This window comes from Lipotes vexillifer, unplaced genomic scaffold (genome assembly GCF_000442215.2).
Source record: "Lipotes vexillifer unplaced genomic scaffold, Lipotes_vexillifer_v1.1 scaffold981, whole genome shotgun sequence".
NCBI lineage: Eukaryota > Metazoa > Chordata > Mammalia > Artiodactyla > Lipotidae > Lipotes > Lipotes vexillifer.
Genome location: NW_006789191.1, coordinates 554,480 through 574,554, shown reverse-complemented (window position 1 = coordinate 574,554; position 20,075 = coordinate 554,480). Strand labels below are relative to the sequence as shown.

At 43.9% G+C, this 20,075-nt stretch overlaps 1 protein-coding gene across 3 annotated transcripts in view; it reads left to right on the top strand.

The window, feature by feature from the left end:
* ZFAT (zinc finger and AT-hook domain containing) overlaps positions 1 to 20,075 on the top strand; it is a 192,790-nt gene that overhangs the window by 110,378 nt on the left and 62,337 nt on the right. For all 3 annotated transcript variants that reach the window (XM_007462414.1, XM_007462415.1, XM_007462416.1), the window contains one exon: positions 2,767 to 2,855. In XM_007462414.1, the coding sequence (XP_007462476.1) occupies positions 2,767 to 2,855 (89 nt within the window). The remainder of the gene's footprint in view (positions 1 to 2,766; positions 2,856 to 20,075) is intronic.

Here is a 20,075-nt window from a genome sequence, read left to right as displayed (position 1 = left end):
TTAGCTTAATCTCCTACTCTTTGATCCAAGTGTATTGGTAGTGAGTGAAAATATTTATCAACGTGGATATCAGCTTTCCTCCCCGCATGGTGCCAGTGGGGAACCTAGACAACATTCTGCTCAGGCTGCCTGGCACAGTCATGATGTATTCAGACGAGTCACACACCAGTGGACAAGTATGGGAGTCCGAGTTTATACAGGAGATGTGTAGCCATGCCTAGCCCTTCTGTTTGAAAAAGATGGTACTGTGTTCAAGGGAAGGTGTTAACTGCGCTCTAATTATGACTTTTCTGCCTTACATATGAAAACGTTTTCCTCATACTTTGGACTTGCAGAATTAGTAGAATCTAGAGTTTGGGGGTCCTTCGCCTGGAATGATAGGTACAATTGCAGTATTAACGTGTTTATATTATTGTTTCCCTTTTGCTGCTGCTATTGAGAGCATAAGTCAAGTAAGATGTACAAAGTTTCCTTTTTGCTTCTTGCCCAGCTCAGTTTAGTAGAATGCACAGAATATGTTCATTGTGTGCCAGGCGCTCAGGCACTAGGAGTGCCAAGATGACTAAGACATGGTTCCTGCCGATGGGAGGCCAACGGCAGGTCATGACCATGCTGCAGGGCCAGGGCATGGACAGAGTGTGTGAGAGTGTGTGTGGGAGCTTCAGGGGGCTGGCTCTTAGCCCGCTTGTACCAGAGACGTTGTTCAACTGGAGTTTTGAGTTAAAGTGAAGAATGACCACATGCCAAGAGACAGTGCATCTCAGGCATGGAAGATGTTAGCAGAGGCTCAGGGTTCTTAGACTGCAAAGGCAAAACAGGAAGTCAGAGAGAGGGATCGGGGGGAGAGTTACTTTGATTTTGGGTGCCCTCCATGCCATGCTTTGGAACTTCACCCTTGATCTGTATTTGGAGTCATTGGTGGGCTGTGCAGCAAGGGCTGTGGATGACTTTGTGTGTTAGATCAAGGATGGAGCATGGGGCATCAGGATGGTTGGATGATGGTTGGAGCGGGGGCAGTGGGTGGGTGATAGATGGATGGGAGGGTTGCCTGAAAGAAAGGAAACCAATCCATTTGAGCAGTGGCTTTTGCCATTGTCCAGGAAAGAAATGAGGAGGGCCTAAACCAGTGTGGAGGTTTTAGAAACAGAGAGAAATAGAAAAATACTGGGAGTTGAAATCAGGTGCTTAAAAAATAAGGTGGGTGAAGTTGGGGTCATGGAGATGTTGAGGAAGGCTACTGGGTCTCTGACTTGGGCGATCAGGTGGGTGATAAACTAGGAAGGCTGGAGGTGGAACCCATATGATGGGTGAGGCAGAGAGTCCAAATTAGGACATTTGGGACAGCTAAGCGGTAATCCAGCAGACAGTTGAATACTCAAATCTCAAGTTTAGGGAAGGGTGGAAGGTGTAAAAGTATGCGTTGAAGGGGTAGATTTTGACCTCAAAGCTTGACATGCAAGGATGCCTGTAGGAGAAGAGTGGGGGTGTGGGCTGGAGCAGTCTGGGACCTCAGTGTGTAAAAGCTGTAGACGGGAGAGGGTGTTTCCGGGATACACAGAACGAACAGAGAGGCACGGAGAGGCAGTAGTGGCGTGGCGTCAGAGGAGCAGAGGGTTTCCCAAGCGCGGTGTTAGCAGAGCCACGTGCAGTAGAGTCCTGTCAAATAAGGACTGAAGTCTGCCATTGGCTTGGCGTCATGGAGGTCCCTGGTTACCTTGGCGAGACAGGTTTTGGGGCGAGCTGGTGTCACCTGCCAGTTTTGGGGTGGGCTCAGGAGTGGATAGAAAAGGAGCACGGGGGCTGCAGAGGTGGACAGCTTTTTCACCCAGCTCGTCTGGGAAGGAAAGGTGTGAGAGGTTCCCAGAGGGAGCCGGTGTTTCTGTGGCACCACGTGCAGTGACTGTGGTCATTGCTGCCTCCGGAGGCTTAGAGCCATTAGTAGCTGCGTGGGGAGGGTCGCTGCTGTGAGGAGTAGAGGCCATATTTTTATTTGGTTGCACGTTTGTATTATTGCGAGTTGAGGTTTTATTTTTGCTCCTCAGGGTTAAAAAATGTAGCCTGGGGGCTTCCCTGGTGGCGCAGTGGTTGAGAGTCCGCCTGCCGACGCAGGGGACACGGGTTCGTGGCCCGGTCCGGGAAGATCCCACGTGCCAAGGAGCGGCTGGGCCCGTGAGCCATGGCCGCTGAGCCTGCGCGTCCGGAGCCTGTTGCTCCGCAACGGGAGAGGCCACAACAGTGAGAGGCCCCCGTACTGCCAAAAAAAAACAAAAAACAAAAAACAAAGACAAAACACAACCAAAAAAATGTAGCCTGCCCCATATATCCATTGACTTAACATGTGGGCTTGTTTATCACATTACTGAACGTTTATAAATTGCGGAAACATTAATCCTCTCAAAAGAGCCACGTTTCACACTTCTCTGTCGTTTTCTCTCTAGCATCTCCTGAAATCTGCCTTTTACACTCCTACGAGTTCCAAAACACAGATCTCTTCTCTTGCTGAAGGGCATTCTGCAGGTGCTGTTGGCTCTCGGGATGGCGTCCACACTCCTAGGGAGACACTGAGGCCCCTGGCGTCCGGCCCCCCAGCCTCCCCTGGGCTAGACGGAGCATGCTGCCTTGCGGCTGTGCACTTCCTTGCCAGTTCCCCCTGATGCTCTGGACACCCCCGACGGCACGGGGCCTCTTCGTGCCTTCATGCGCGCCCCACTCACAACGCAGGGGCTGCGGCCTGACGGCGCTCCCCTTCTTCTCCGTTCTTCTCAGGGAAGCAGTTCAAGTGCACGGTGTGTGACTACACAGCAGCCCAGAAGCCACAGCTGCTGCGGCACATGGAGCAGCACGCCTCCTTCAAGGTAAGCGGGCTCGGCGCCGGAGCGGGTATTCAAGTCGGAAGCGCACTGCTCTTCAAAATGAAGACGGAGGGAGCCTCCTTTCGTTGTTTTGGAGCATCCCCTTCCCTTCTGGGCCTGCTCAGCCAGTGCACGTGGAGTCTGGGGCGTAGCTCGGCTGACTGCATGCCCTCTCCTTCTGCAAGTGTAGCGCTTCTCTGTACTTTGGGGACCAAGTCCAGGAACAGAGTGTAAGAGGACGCAGACTAGAGAAAGGCACCTTCTCACCATAAAAAAATGGAGTGATTTAGAGCAAAGAGTATGTGCTTTAAGGACAAGTGTGTGCTGTCAGATCCTGGATTGTCTCAGGTGAACCCCTGATACGGCAGGTGTGATGATGCCCTGTTGGCAGGTTCTTGTAAGAGCTGGAAATGGCGCTCATGTGCCCACCACGGTGCTAGCGTGTAACAGGGGCTCGGGAGCCCGTGGCTTTCCTTATTCTTTTAATACCTCCAGTTGATGTTTCTTTCATGTAGATGGTAATATCCCCTTGGCCACTGCTTATGGTGCAGTTACTGACAACAAGAACTCTGGTCCAGTGAATTTGTTTAATAAAAAATTCTGCTCAGCCCTCAGCAACTTGACCCTTGAAATCGATGCTCTTGCTGCTGGCACGTGCATGTGAAGGTGGGGACACGATGCTCTGAGATGTTTGTTGAAATCATGTCCACTGCTAAGTCCCAGAGGGCGGTAGGCAGAACGTGGAAGGACCCTGGGCTACCACACTCAGAGGTGCATTTATATTTATTGAGCATCTACTGTGTCCCTGCACTGTGCCAGGAGCTTCACCCCCCTCAACTCTGATCTCCACACAGTAGATATCATTGCCCAGATTGGACAGCTGAACAACCTGCATCTCACGTAAGTTAAGTGACCCCCACGAATCTTTCCTCGATGCCCATATCCACGGGCTTCAGTCGCCGTTATAATAGTGGCCAGCCTATGCCGTCTGTCACCCTTCTGAGGTACGAGGACCCTCCCTGACGACAAGCTCATCTGATGCTCAGGACAGCCTTGGGATGAAGTCACTTGAAGCCTCGTGATCTCTCCTCTTGTAGTTAAGAAACCAGGTGGCTCGGTGGGGATGAGGGCTCATGTGCTTTGACTATCCAGGAGGTGAGGGAGTGAGAACTGGGGCTTTGCCTCCAAGCCCTAGGCCTGAGCGTCTCTCACCAGATCTTCTCAGTCCCTCGTTGACGGCAGAAAGGGAGCAGTTGGGGAACCTGAGGCTGCTGTGCCTGTCGCTTCTGTAGCTGCTTTCAGGTCTGCACTGAACACGAGTTTCTCAGGTGAGACCCACGTGTCACCCAGCAGGAGTGCCAAATGTCTCAACTGGGATGTTCCATGTTTGCATACTTTGCACGTAATTAAAATTAAGAGCTTAATGTCGCATTCCACCTCTCATAGATGTGTTTCTCTGGGGGACTCTGGATTTTCTTAGACTAGTGCAATTGTAGGACTAGAGGATGCAGAGTTAGGGCAACTCTTGCCTTATAGATGAGAAATGTAGACCCAGGGAGGTTGATTTCTGTCCTCGCTGTTTCAGAATCGGAGCTAGACTTCTCATTCATTCCTCAGTTTCCGTGTGGAGCATCTTCCCTTCCTAACCAGACACAACAGACAGTCTCTCTGCCCTGAAGTCCTCATTGACTTGTTCCTCAGATTTGTGGAATCTTTGCTTTGTGTGCAGAAGTGCATTTGGGGGTGATTTGATTGAAGGTGTCCCTCTCATGTGTGGTTCTCAGCTTTTTCCTGCCATCCCATGGTTGTACTCTGGGGCCTCAGGAGCCCGACTAAGCTGGGCCCTGGGTCATGGCCCGTTTCCCACGGCCTCTCCGTGGATGTAGGGGTCCCCCTGCTGAGCGGTGCCCCAGCTGCGGATGAGATTCGGCCCGAATGAGAACCACTAATTCAACCCCAGGCTTCTCCCTTCCCCCAGGTCAGGATGCTCTTCTTGTACACATGCGTGTAAGTCGTGCTTCTCGGTTAACTGGGGCTGATGAGGCAAAATGAAATTGATTCCTGCCAGCCACCCTCGTCCAAACTGTAATTGCCCTTTCCCTTTCCTCTCTGTCCACCCCTGTAGTAGTGTTCCATTCCTGTTGTGATAAATTACTCCAGCTTTGTAACTTAAACAACACAAGTTTATTGTCTTATAGTTCTGTGGTTCAGAATTCCAGCACAGGTCGCACTGAGCTAACACGCAGGTGACGTGTTCTTTCTGGAGAGGCTCTAAGAGAAAATCCATTTCCTTGCTCTTCTCTGGCTCTTACAGGCCGTCCGCACTCCTCGGCTCGTGGCCCCTTCGTCTTGTCTTCAGAGCCAGGTGAGCATCCCTCATCTCTCTTCTCCTCTGACTGTCCTCTTCTGCTTTCCTCTTCCAGTTTGAACAGACCCTGTGATTACAGCGCACCCACTCGGATAACCCAGGACAATGTCCTTATCTTAAAGTCAGTGGATCAATAACCTTAATTCTAGCTGTAGTCTTAATTCCTTTTTGCCACATAAGGTTCCAGGGATTAGGACGTGGTCATCTTTGGGGAGGGCATTTTTCTGCCCACTGCATTCCCCCACTCTTTTTTCTTCCTTTCACATCTATCTGTGTGGTAGAAATTTTCATCCATATCAGAAAATAAGCAGTATGCATCTCCTACATTCCCTATTGCTACCCACAGCAAACATTATGAAGAAATCAAGCGTCACTGTTTCACTGATCCGAGATGAGACTTCAACATCTTGGGCAAATACTGCTAATCCATTGCAGTTGGCTTGCTAGAGGAAACCAGTTTGCCTTTCCAGATCTGGATGTGTAATTTTCAATATATAATTTGTGTCAGGAAACACTGTAATAAAGGCAAACTCCTGTATTGCCTTTTAAAATTACATGGTGTCATTCATGTGTTTATTTTAAGAATGAAATTAAAATGTATTCACTAAATAAGATTTGGAAAATGCTTTTTGGTTCTTTTCCTTGGGGGAATTTTTGGATATATTTTTAGACATGGTTGAGGTCACACTGTAAATGAGCATTTTTTTTGATGGAGATTAAAATGTCAGCTTTATCAGTGATGAAGCTCTACTGGAGAATGTGGCTTAGATGAGTGGCCAGATGGTTTGCTGAGAATACTTCACTTCTGAGTTAGAATAACCTCACAGTCAAAGGCCAGACGGGGGCACCTACGTACTTTAGGCATTATAAATATTGCCTTTTTTCTTTATCCTCATTTCATAGGCCTTTTTTCATTTTATGAAAATGCATTTATTAACTACTTTTAATGGCTGCATAAGGATGAGTATCATAGTTTAACGTTCCCCTCATAATTGGGCAGTTTGGTTGTTTCCAGTTCTTGCTGTTATAAAGAACCCTACAGTGGACATCATACCAAAAGCATTTCTATGTCACCCTAAAATCCAAAGACTATGAAACACCGGGCAAAGCCCACCAAACCACTGAGGATTCACAAGCAGTGAAGGTGTTATATGTGCTTCTTGCAGCTGTAAATAACATGCATTCCCTAGGGTGGGGTTGACACAATCGACCCTAAAGATGTTCCAGAGAAGATGCTCGGACGAGAGGAACCAGTGCTGAGCCAAGAGTCTCTAAACAGGAGCAGTCTTGTTCCCTTGGCCCAGCTGTTCAGCTCTCTGCTTCTTGCACGTAAACAAGCCGCATGACATTCTGTAAGCAATGTGATCACCAGGCAGACTCACTTGTGGAGTTTTCTCCATTAGGCTCATATGAACCCGTAACTCTGCTGATAAAAATGTTCTCAATCATAGGGCTGGTGGATTCTGTGCGTCTCCTCGCACATCAATAATAAAAAGTGGCTTTATTTAATTTAAAAACATTTTGAAATAATTTTAGACTCACAAAAAGTCTCGGAGTTCCTGTGTACCTAGCACCCACCTTCCCTTGGTGATAACGTCTTTAGCTATAGTATATTGTCAAAAGTAGGAAATGGACTTTGCGACACTACTATTAACTAAACTGTAGACCTAATTTGGATTTTACCAGTCTTATCTATTTTTTTAAATTTAGAAACTATTTTTAAAAGTAGTTTTAGGGGAATTCCCTGGCGGTCCAGTGGTTAGGACTTGGCGCTTTCACTGTCAGAGGTCCGGGTTCAATCACTGGTTGGGGAGCTAAGATCCCACAAGCCATGTGGCACAGCTGAAAAAAACAAAACAAAACAAAAAAAACCCCCCAAAACTAGTTTTAGGCTCATAGCAAAATTGGGAGGAAAATATAGAGACTTCCTATATACCACCTGGCTCCACTCCCCCTCCACATACAGCCTCCCCCATTTTCAACATCCCCACCAGTGTGGTACATTTGCTACAATTGATGAACCTATATTGATATATCATAATCACCTGAAGCCCATAGTAAATATTTGGGTTCACTCTTGGTATTGTACATAATACGGGTTTGAACAAATGTATAATGACATATATCCACAATTACAGTATCATACAGAATAGTTATACTGCCCCCAAGATCCTCTTTGCTCTGCCTATTAATCCTTCTCTTCCCTCTGCCTCCTGGCAACTTCTGATCTTTCTGCTATCTCCATAGTTTTGCCTTTCCCAGAATGTCATACAGTAGGAATTGTACAGTGTGTGTCCCTTGTAGATTGGCTTCTTTCACTTAGTAATTGCATTTAAGGTTCCTCCATGTCTTTTCATGGCTTGATAGCTCATTTCTTTTTAACACTGAATAATGTTCCATTGTCTGGATGGACCACAGTTTATGCATTTATCTACTAAAGGACATCTTAGTTGCTTCTAAGTTCTGGCAATTATGAATAAGGCTGCTGTAAACATCCATTTGCAGGTTTCTGCATGATCATACGTTCTCAGATCCTTTGGGTAAATAAATACCAAGGAGTGAGATGGCGAGATTGTATGGTAAGAGTATGTTTGTTTTGTAAGAAACCCCCAGACTCTCTTCCAAAGTGACCATGCCTTTTGTACCACGGTAGCTGTGCCATTTGGAAGTTCATTGAGATTCTGTTTGGCACTTGAAAATTTCTGAGAGCAATGAGATCTTGTAGAAAAACACAGGCTTTTAGAACAAGACAGACTCAGGTTTAGAACTAGACAGACTGTGCCACTTACAGGCTGTGTTATTTAACTTCTTTATACAATTTTATTGTTTGTAAAATGTTGATGGCAATTATCTGTCTCCTGGTATTGAAGATATTAAAGGCAATATCACTTTTATGAGAAGTGGATCTGGTACATGGTAGATGATCAAAAACTGTTGGCTCTTTTTCCTCTCCCCTGTCTCTTAAAAATGACTCCAATTCCTAAAAGAACCAAAGCAAGGATTATAAACCAGTCTAATCATGTCTTTCAATTTATGTTTGTAAATCACTCATTCTAAATATTTTCCAGGTGTTGTGTTTTCCTTATATATGTTTTTAGATGTTGGTGTTATTTTACTTTTGTTGTTGCTTATGGCTTTGGAGTTAGGCAGTTAAGGATCAAAATCTTAATGCCACTACTTACTAACTAGCTGACCTTTGGGGATTTTGACCCTTCGCCTTTTTGGGCCACTGTCTCCTTATTTGAAAATTGGGAACAATGATACCATTATTTCAAGGGCTACATTAAGAAGGAGAGGTTGATTTGAGGGAGCAGATTAGAAGGAATGTGCCCCCATTGCTTTGGACAGACCTGGACCATCAGCCCTGTGCAGGCCAGCTCCAGGGAGGAGGTGCTGTGAGGGCCTCAGGCTTGCTCTCTTGGTAACAAGAGCTGGGGGGCTTTCTTCTTAAGGGGAGCAGCTCTGGCCTCCTGCCACCCTTCCCATCAGATTAATTCTTCTCTTTCCATAAACCTGGAGGCCAGACCAGCATCCTTGACTACACCACATTCCCATGTGGTTCTGAGGCAGAGGCTCCACGAATCATAATCTGCCAGCCACTGCACTGGGTTTTGAACTGTGTGAAGAAAAGGTCCTATCTGAGTTTTATATAAAGTGTGTTCTTGTAAATAGCATATAGCTAGATCTTGTTGTTGCCTGTGTGTGTGTCCACGTGCCCGCACACAACCAGTCTGACAATCACTGCTCTTTAATTGGAGTGCTTAGTCCGTTTACATTTAATGTAATTTTTGACATGTCTCACTTGAAAAGTATGGTCTTGGTGTTTATTTTCTCTGTCATGTCAGTTCTTTGATCCTCTCTCCTCCTCTTCTGGCTTCTTTTGGGTGAATCAGGTAGTTTTTAGTATTCCATTTGACTTTTTCCCCTGAGAGTAGAGATTTTCTTTTTCAGGTAAATTTAAAATTTTAGAACAGTTGTAGAATTACAGAAAAATTGTTATGGTAATATGGAGAGTTTCCATATTCCACATACCCAGTTTCTCCTGTCGTTAGCATCTAACATTTACAGTAGTACCTTTGCTACAACTAATGAACCAATATTAATACGTCATTAAGTAAAGTCCATATTTTATTAAGATTTCCTTAGATTTTACCTAATGTCCTTTTCCTGTTCTAGGATCCCATTAGGGTACCATATTACATTTAGTCATGTTGTCTTTTTAGGCTGCTTTTGGATCTGACAGTTTCTCAGACTTTCTCTGTCTTTGATGACCTTGGCAGTTTTGAGGAGTACTGATGAGGTATTTTATAGTATAGCCCTCAATTAGGATTTGTTTGCTTTTTTTATTTTTAAATAAATTTATTTATTTTATTTATTTATTTTTGGCTGCATTGGGTCTTCGTTGCTGCACACGGGCTTTCTCTAGTTGCAGCGAGTGGGGGCTACTCTTCGTTGTGGTGCATGTGCTTCTCATTGCAGTGGATTCTCTTATCTTCTCTTGTTGTGGAGCATGGGCTCTAGGTGCGTGGGCTTCAGTAGTTGTGGCCCACGGGCTCAGTAGTTGTGGCACATGGGCTTAGTTGCTCCATGGCATGTGGGATCTTCCCGGACCAGAGCTCAAACCCGTGTCCCTTGCATTGGCAGGTGGATTCTTTACCACTGTGCCACCAGGGAAGTCCCTGTTTGCTTTTTAACTATGCTTTCTTTGTTTGTTGTTGTTGTTTTTCTTTTTTCTTTTTAGTTATTGCTGTGGACGTCACACTATGCATCTGTATTTTAACACATTCTAGCTAGCTGCAAATATACTGTTTTATGAACAGTGGAAGAACCATGAATCATTATAGTTCACGTTACACCCCTCCTACCCTTTGGGTTCTTGTTGTCATGCATATCACTTCTCTTTGTGTTCTAAACTCCTCAATATAGTGTTATTTTTTGGTTTAGTCAGTATTTAAAATATATGTAAGAAAATATAATCTTAAAAATGTCTTTTATGTTTACTTACATATTTAGTCTTTCTGGTGTTCTTTATTTTTTTCCTGCAGGCCTAGCTTCCATCTGATAAATTTTCCTTTAGTTTGGAGAACTTCTGTTGGCATTTGTTATATATATCTGTTTTGCTGGAGTTGAATTATCTCAGCTTTTGTCTATTTGGAAATTCTTTGTCTTCATTTTTTTTTTTTTTGTTTTTTTTTGTTTTGTTTGTTTGTTTTTCGCAGTACGCGGGCCTCTCACTGTTGCGGCCTCTCCCGCTGCAGAGCACAGGCTCCGGACACACAGGCCCAGCGGCCATGGCCCACGGGCCCAGCCGCTCCGCGGCATGTGGGATCCTCCCGGACCGGGGCACGAACCCGTGTCCCCTGCATCGGCAGGCGGACTCCCAACCACTGCGCCACCAGGGAAGCCCTGTCTTCATTTTTGAAGAATATTTTGATGACTATAGATTTCTAGGAGGACACCACTCTAAAGATGTTGTCCCATTATGTTTTGTCTTTCATTATTTCTAACCCTTATCATTTCCCCCTATATGTAACGGTTATTTTTCCCTTCTGGTTTAGATTTTTCTCTTTTTCTTTGTTTTTTCATCATATTAACATCATTATGTTTAGGTGTGGTTTCCTAGTGTTTACCTTGCTGAGATTTTGGATCTGGGGGTTGATATCTTTCAGGAGGTTTGGACCGTTCTCAGCCATTATGTCTTTATGTATTACTTCTGCTTTATTGGCTTCCGTTTTTTCCTCTAGGACTATAATGCCTCATATATTAAACTTTTTGATATCTCACAGCATTCAGATGATCTGTCTCTCTTTCTGTCTCTACTTCTTCTTTCTCTTTGTGTTTCAGTTTATATGATTTCTGTTGATCTTCAAGTTTACTTATCCTTTCTCTCATATGTCAGTTCTGCTATTTAGATACTCGAATTATTCATTTCTGATTCTTTTTGATTTATAGCATTGACATTTAGTTATTTTTTATAATTTTTTTTCTCTGCCAAAACTTATCATTTGTTCACACATGTTTTCCATTAGAGCCTTTAACTTATTTATCATCATTATTTAAATGTTTCTGTCTAATAATTTCAATATCTGAGTGATCTGTGCATCAGTTTCTATTGACTTTTTTTCTTGAATTGGGTCACGTTTTCTTCTTTGCATATCTCATAATGTTTACCTGGATGCTAGATATTACGTGTGAAAAAACAGTAGAGGCTGTTGTCCATGGGAAAGTAAATGCCTCTTTGTATCAGGCCATTAGAGTGGGGACAGTACAGAGAATAGCAGGCCTGACTGCTGTCCTTCCAAAGCTGTAATTGCGAACTTGGCCCTTGGTTGGTATGTGGTTGTTGAAGCAGTCCTGTTTCTCTCTGGCTTTCTGCTCCTTGCAGAGCTCTCTCCCCTCTCTGCCCAGCCCGACCTCAGGAGAGCCTACAGTGTACTTGGGGAAGGCTTCGTACCCTTGATGAGGATGGTGGTGGACTTTCTCTTCCCTGAGCTGCTCCAGCCCTGGAGTCCTTGTTGTGTTTTCTGTGCACCCACTGTGTGCCAGGGCAGAGGATGTTGGGATGAAGCCGGGCCTCTGTCTGCCCGGCTCACAGATCTGGGGAGAGCCACCTGTGCATAAAAAGCAACAGCAAGTACGTTAACTGTAGGAACCCAGAAGACCCGCTAACTAACTATTACAACACTATCATGTTTTATTTTTTATTTTTATTAGAGTATAATTGCTTTACAATGTTGTGTTAGTTTCTGCTTTATAACAAAGTGAATCAGTTATACATATACATATGTTCCCATGTCTCTTCCCTCTTGCGTCTCCCTCCCTTCCACCCTCCCTATCCCACCCCTCCAGGCAGTCACAAGGCACCGAGCTGATCTCCCTGTGCTATGCAGCTGCTTCCCACTAGCTATCTACCTTACGTTTCGTAGTGTATATATGTCCATGCCTCTCTCTCGCTTTGTCACAGCTTACCCTTCCCCTTCCCCACATCCTCAAGTCCATTCTCTAGTAGGTCTGTGTCTTTGTTCCTGTCTTACCCCTAGGTACTTCATGACATTTTTTTTCCCTAAAATTCCATATATATGTGTTAGCATATGGTATTTGTCTTTCCCTTTCTGACTTACTTCACTTTGTATGACAGACTCTAGGTCTATCCACCTCATTACAAATAGTTCAATTTCTTTTTTATGGCTGAGTAATATTCCATTGTATGTACGTGCCACATCTTCTTTATCCATTCATCCGATGATGGGCACTTAGGTTGCTTCCATCTCCGGGCTATTGTAAATAGAGCTGCAAAGAACATTTTGGTACATGACTCTTTTCGAATTATGGTTTTCTCAGGGTATATGCCCAGTAGTGGGATTGCTGGGTCATATAGTAGTTCTATTTGGAGTTTTTTTAAGGAACCTCCATACTGTTCTCCACAGTGACTGTGTCAATTTACATTCCCACCAACAGTGCAAGAGGGTTCCCTTTTCTCCACACCCTCTCCAGCATTTATTCTTTCTAGATTTTCTGATGATGGCCATTCTGACTGGTGTGAGATGATATCTCATTGTAGTTTTGATTTGCATTTCTCTAATGATTAATGAAGTTGAGCATTCTTTCATGTGTTTGTTGGCAGTCTGTGTATCTTCTTTGGAAAAATGTCTATTTAGGTTCTTCTGCCCATTTTTGGATTGGGTTTGTTTTTTTGTTATTGAGCTGCACGAGCTGCCTATAAATTTTGGAGATTAATCCTTAGTCAGTTGCTTCATTTGCAAATATTTTCTCCCATTCTGAGGGTTGTCTTTTGCTCTTGTTTATGGTTTCCTTTGCTGTGCGAAAGCTTTGAAGTTTCATTGGGTCCCACTTGTTTATTTTTGTTTTTATTTCCATTTCTCTGGGAGGTGGGTCAGAAAGGATCTTGCTGTGATTTATGTCATAGAGTGTTCTGCCTATATTTTCCTCTAAGGGTTCGAGAGTTTTGGGCCTTACATTTAGGTCTTGAATCCACTTTGAGCTTATTTTTGTGTATGGTGTTCGGGAGTGATCTAATCTCATACTTTGACATGTACCTGTCCAGTTTTCCCAGCACCACTTACTGAAGAGGCTGTCCTTTCTCCACTGTACATTCCTGCCTCCTTTATCAAAGATGAGGTGACCATATGTGCGTGGGTTTATCTCTGGGCTTTCTATCCTGTTCCATTGATCTACCTTTCTGTTTTTGTGCCAGTACCATACTGTCTTGATGACTGTAGCTTTGTAGTATAGTCTGAAGTCAGGGAGCCCGATTCCTCCAGCTCCGTTTTTTGTTCTCAAGATTGCTTTGGCTATTCGGGGTCTTTTGTGTTTCCATACAAATTGTGAAATTTTTTGTTCTAGTTCTGTGAAAAATACCAGTGGTAGTTTGATAGGGATTGCATTGAATCTGTAGATTGCTTTGGGTAGTAGAGTCATTTTCGCAATGTTGATTCTTCCAATTCAAGAACATGGTATATCTCTCCGTCTATTTGTATCATCTTTAATTTCTTTCATCAGTGTCTTATAATTTTCTGCATACAGGTCTTTTGTCTCCTTAGGTAGGTTTATTCCTAGATATTTTATTCTTTTTGTTGCAATGGTAAATGGGGGTGTTTTCTTGATTTCACTTTCAGATTTTTCATCATTAGTGTATAGGAATACCAGAGATTTCTGTGCATTAATTTTGTATCCTGCTACTTTACCAAATTCATTGATTAGCTCTAGTAGATTTCTGGTAGCATCTTTAGGATTCTCTTGTATAGTATCATGTCATCTGCAAGCAGTGACAACTTTACTTCGTCGTTTCCGATTTGGATTCCTTTTTTTTCCTTTTCTTCTCTGATTGCTGTGGCTAAAACTTCCAAAACTATGTTGAATAAGAGTGGTGAGAGTGGGCAACCTTGTCTTGTTCCTGATCTTAGTGGAAATGCTTTCAGTTTTTCACCATTGAGGACGATGTTGGCTGTGGGTTTGTCCTATATGGCCTTTATTGTGTTGAGGAAAGTTCCCTCTATGCCTACTTTCTGCAGGGTTTTTATCATAAATGGGTGTTGAATTTTGTCGAAAGCTTTCTCTGCATCTAATGAGATGATCATATGGTTTTTCTCCTTCATGTTGTTAATATGGTTTATCACACTGATTGTTTTGCGTATATTGAAGAATCCTTGCATTCCTGGAGTAAACCCCAATTGATCATGGTGTATGATCCTATTAATGTGCTGTTGGATTCCGTTTGCTAGTATTTTGTTGAGGATTTTTGCATCTACGTTCATCAGTGATATTGGCCTGTAGTTTTCTTTCTTTGTGACATCCTTGTCTGGTTTTGGTATCAAGGTGATGGTGGCCTCGTAGAATGAGTTTGGGAGTATTCCTCCCTCTGCTATATTTTGGAAGAGTCTGAGAAGGATAGGTGTTAGCTCTTCTCTAAATGTTTGATAGAATTCGCCTGTGAAGCCATCTGGTCCTGGGCTTTTGTTTGTTGGAAGATTTTTAATCACAGTTTCAATTTCAGTGCTTGTGATTGGTCTGTTCATATTTTCTATTTCTTCCTGGTTCAGTCTTGGCAGGATGCGCCTTTCTACGGATTTGTCCATTTCTTCCAGGTTGTCCATTTTATTGGCATAGAGTTGCTTGTAGTAATCTCTCATGATCCTTTGCGTTTCTGCAGTGTCAGTTGTCACTTCTCCTTTTTCATTTCTAATTCTATTGATTTGAGTCTTCTCCCTTTTTTTCTTGATGAGTCTGGCTAATGGTTTATCAATTTTGGTTATCTTCTCAAAGAACCAGCTTTTAGTTTTATTGATCTTTGCTATCGTTGCCTTCATTTCTTTTTCATTTATTTCTGATCTGATTTTTATGATTTCTTTCTTTCTGTTGACTTTGGGGGTTTTTTTGTTCTTTCTCTAATTGCTTTAGGTGCAAGGTTAGGTTGTTTATTCGAGATGTTTCCTGTTTCTTGAGGTAGGATTGTATTGCTATAAATTTCCCTCTTAGAACTGCTTTTGCTGCATCCCATAGATTTTGGGTCGTCGTGTCTCCATTGTCATTTGTTTCTAGGTATTTTTTGATTTCCTCTTTGTTTTCTTCAGTGATCACTTTGTTATTAAGTAGTGTATTGTTTAGCCTCCATGTGTTTGTATTTTTTACAGATCTTTTCCTGTAAATGATGTCTAGTCTCATAGCGTTGTGGTCGGAAAAGATACTCGAAACAATTTCAATTTTCTTAAATTTACCAAGGCTTGACTTGTGACCCACGATATCATCTATCCTGGAGAATGTTCCATGAGCACTTGATAAAAATGTGTCTTCTGTTGTTTTTGGATGGAATGTCCTATAAATATCAATTAAGTCCATCTTGTTTAATGTATCATTTAAAGCTTGGGTTTCCTTATTTATCTTCATTTTGGATGATCTGTTCATTGGTGAAAGTGGGGTGTTAAAGTCCCCTACACTGAATGTGTTACTGTCGATTTCCCCTTTTATGGCTGTTAGTATTTGCCTTATGTATTGAGGTGCTCCTATGTTAGGTGCATAAATATTTACAATTGTTATATCTTCTTCTTGGATCGCTCCCTTGATCATTATGTAGTGTCCTTCTTTGTCTCTTCTAATAGTCTTTATTTTAAAGTCTATTTTGTCTGATATGAGAACTGCTACTCCAGCTTATTTTTGGTTTCCATTTGCATGAAATATCTTTTCCATCCCCGTACTTTCAGTCTGTTTGTGCCCCTGGGTCTGAAGTGGGTTTCTTGTACACAGCAAATATATGGGTCTTGTTTTTGTATCCATTCAGCCAATCTCTGTCTTGGTGGGAGCATTTAGTCCATTTACATTTAAGGTAATTATTGATATGTATGTTCCTATTCCCAGTTTCTTAATTGTTTTGGGTTCGTTATTGTAGGTCTTTTCCTTCTCTTGTGTTTCTTGCCTAGAGAAGTTCCTTTAGCAGTTGTTGTAAAGCTGGTTTGGTGGTGCTGAACTCTCTCAGCTTTTGCTTGTCTGTAAAGGTTTTAATCTCTCCATCAAATCTGAATGAGATCCTTGCTGGGTAGAGTAATCTTGGTTGCAGGTTTTTCTCCTTCATCACTTTAAATATGTCCTGCCAGTCCCTTCTGGCTTGCAGCATTTCTGCTGAAAGATCAGCTGTTAACCTTATGGGGGATTTCCTTTTGTGTTTTTGTTGTTTTTCCCTTGCTGCTTTTAATATGTTTTCTTTGTATGTAACTTTTGACAGTTTGATTAATATGTGTCTTGGCGTATTTCTCCTTGGATTTATCCTGTATGGGACTCTCTGGGCTTCCTGGACTTGATTAACTATTTCCTTTCCCATATTAGGGAAGTTTTCAACTATCATCTCTTCAAATATCTTCTCAGTCCCTTTCTTTTACTATTCTTCTTCTGGAACCCCTATAATTTGAATGTTGGTGCGTTTGATGTTGTCCCAGGGGTCTCTGAGACTGTCCTCAGTTCTTTTCATTCTTTCTTCTTTCTTCTGCTCTGCAGTAGTTATTTCCACTATTTTATCTTCCAGGTCACTTATCCGTTCTTCTGCCTCAGTTATTCTATTGATCCCATCTAGAGTATTTTTAATTTCATTTATTGTGTTGTTCATCACTGTTTGTTTCATCTTTAGTTCTTTTAGGTCCTTGTTAAATGTTTCTTGCATTTTGTCTATTCTATTTCCAAGATTTTGGATCATCTTTACTATCATTATTCTGAATTCTTTTTCAGGTAGACTGCCTATTTCCTCTTCATTTCTTAGGTCTGGTGGGTTTTTATCTTGCTCCTTCATCTGCTGTGTGTTTTTCTGTCTTCTCATTTTGCTTATCTTACTGTATTTGGGGTCTCCTTTTTGCAGGCTGCAGGTTTGTAGTTCCCGTTGTTTTTGGTGTCTGTCCCCAGTGGCTAAGGTTGGTTCAGTGGGTTGTGTAGGCTTCCTGGTGGAGGGGACTAGTGCCTGTGTTCTGGTGGATGTGGCTGGATCTTGTCTTTCTGGTGGGCAGGTCCACATCTGGTGGTGTGTTTTGGGGTTTCTGTGGACTTATTATGATTTTAGGCAGCCTCTGCTAACAGGTGGGGCTGTGTTCCTGTCTTGCTAGTTGTTTGGCATAGGATGTCCAGCACTGTAGCTTGCTGGTTGTTGAGTGAAGCTGGGTGCTGGTGTTGAGATGGAGATCTCTGGGAGATTTTCGCCATTTGATATTATGTGGAGCTGGGAGGTCTCTTGTTGGCCAGTGTCCTGAAGTTGGCTCTCCCACCTCAGAGGCACAGCACTGACTCCTGACTGCAGCACCAAGAGCCTTTCATCCATACGGCTCAGAATAAAAGGGAGAAAAAGTAGAAAGAAATAATTAGTAGAAGTAGAAAGAAAGAAAGAGAGGAGGGAGGGAGGGAGCGAGGGACGGAGGGAGGCAGGAAGGAAGAAGGGAAGGAAGGAAGGAAGAAAGAAAGAAGATAAAGTAAAATAAAATAATTAAAATAAAAAATAATTATTAAGAAAAAAAAAACGGATAGATAGAACCCTACAACACATGGTGGAAGCAAAGCTCTACAGATAATCTCACACAGAAGCATACACATACACACTCACAAAAAGAGGAAAAGGGGAAAAAATCATAAATCTTGCTCTCAAAGTCCACCTCCTCAATTTGGGATGATTCGTTGTCTATTCATTTATTCCACAGATGCAGGGTACACCAGGTTGACTGTGGAGCTTTAATCCGCTGTTTCTGAGGCTGCTGGGAGAGATTTCCCTTTCTCTTCTTTGTTCGCACAGCTCCCACGGGCTCAGCTTTGGATTTGGCCCCGCCTCTGCGTGTAGGTCGCCGGAGGGCGTCTGTTGTTCGCTCAGACAGGACGGGGTTAAAGGAGCAGCTGCTTCGGGGACTCTGGCTCACTCAGGCCAGGGGGAGGGAGGGGTACGGATGCGGGGCGAGCCTGCGGCGGCAGAGGCCAGCGTGACGTTGCACCAGCCTGAGGCGCGCCGTGCGTTCTCCCGGGGAAGTTGTCCCTGGATCACGGGACCCTGGCAGTGGCGGGCTGCACAGGCTCCCCGGAAGGGAGGTGTGGATAGTGACCTGTGCTCGCACACAGGCTTCTTGGTGGCGGCAGCAGCAGCCTTAGCGTCTCCCGCCCGTCTCTGGGGTCCGCGCTTTTAGCCGCAGCTCGCGCCCGTCTCTGGAGCTCCCTTAAGCAGCGCTCTTAATCCCCTCTCCTCGCGCACCAGGAAACAAAGAGGGAAGAAAAAGTCTCTTGCCTCTTCGGCAGGTCCAGACTTTTCCCCGGACTCCCTCCCGGCTAGCTGTGGCGCACTAACACCCTGCAGGCTGTGCTCACGCCGCCAACCCCAGTCCTCTCCCGGCGCTCCGACCGAAGCCCGAGCCTCAGCTTGCAGCCCCGCCCGCCGCGGCGGGTGGGCAGACAAGCCTCTCGGGCTGGTGAGTGCCGGTCGGCCCTGATCCTCTGTGCGGGAATCTCCCCGCTTTGCCCTCCGCACCCCTGTTGCTGCGCCCTCCTCCGCGGCTCCGAAGCTTCCCCCCTCTGCCTCCCGCAGTCTCCGCCCGCGAAGGGGCTTCCTAGTGTGTGGAAACCTTTCTTCCTTCACAGCTCCCTCCCACTGGTGCAGGACCCGTCCCTATCCTTTTGTCTCTGTTTATTCTTTTTTCTTTTGCCTTACACAGGTACATGGGGGGTTTCTTGCCTTTTGGGAGGTCTGAGGTCTTCTGCCAGCGTTCCGTGGGTGTTCTGTTGGAGTTGTTCCACGTGTAGATGTATTTCTGGTGTATCTGTGGGGAGGAAGTTGATCTCCGTGTCTTACTCTTCTGACATTTTCCTGGATGACCCCTATCATGTTTTAAAAGCTATGTTTTAATTGAGTTAATATAGTATTATCTTATCATGCAAAATCTATAGCTTTTGAAACTTGTAGCAACCAAAAATTTCTGATCGACTGATATCCACAAATCAAAGGGAATTATTGTAATCCGCTTTTGTATTTCTGACAATGAAATGGGTCCCAAAGGCGTTCGTAATGTGTCCATGTGAAGCAGAATCAAGTTATATATATAGAAGATGCCAGGCAGCTGAGCTCATAGGCTGTGTAAGGGGCTTAGATACTAAATTGAACAGAGGTGGTGTTTGGATGAGTTCAGCCAGGAAGTGAACTAATTTACTCCTAGTTTCCACTCTAAACTTAATAAGCAAGGAAGTGAAAGTACAGAAATGATCTCAAAGAAGCAGAATATTTAGAACCACACATTTATAAACAGTTCAAGTTAATCCTCAGTCTGAGATCCTCAGCATCCCTCAGAATGCTGAGTCACCCAGCCTTGCTTATAGCAAAGCATTTTGGCTTTATTTCTACTATAACTTCTTCTGTTACCCAGGAGATGGTTCCATCTTTCCATCAGAAACTTCCGCCACAGTGTTGGAATGTTTAAGTATCTTGTGTCAGAGTAAAAAAGACAGGTGGACCAATCCCTTTTATAATAGCCATCTGCTGGGCATTTCAACAGGTGTTTCATGTATGTTACCTTATTTTGCCCTCAAAACTACTATGATGTAGGTATTGATTTTCCCATTTTACAGATGAGGAAACAGGCCCAGAGTCCAATTAAGTAACATACTCGAGAGTAACACAATTCGTAAGTGGAGGAGCTGGGATTTTGAGCCTTGTCTCTTTGTAGACAAACCTACCCTCCATGCGTTACCCTCCACTTTCCTACTCTCAAGCCAAGCAGAGGGGCGTTCTGGCTCCCTCATCCCTTTTTTCCCCTCACCGCTTTGATTATATAAGCCTACAGTTAGATGTTTAGCTATCGAGACTCAAGCAAAATCTTTAAGCAGAATGCCGA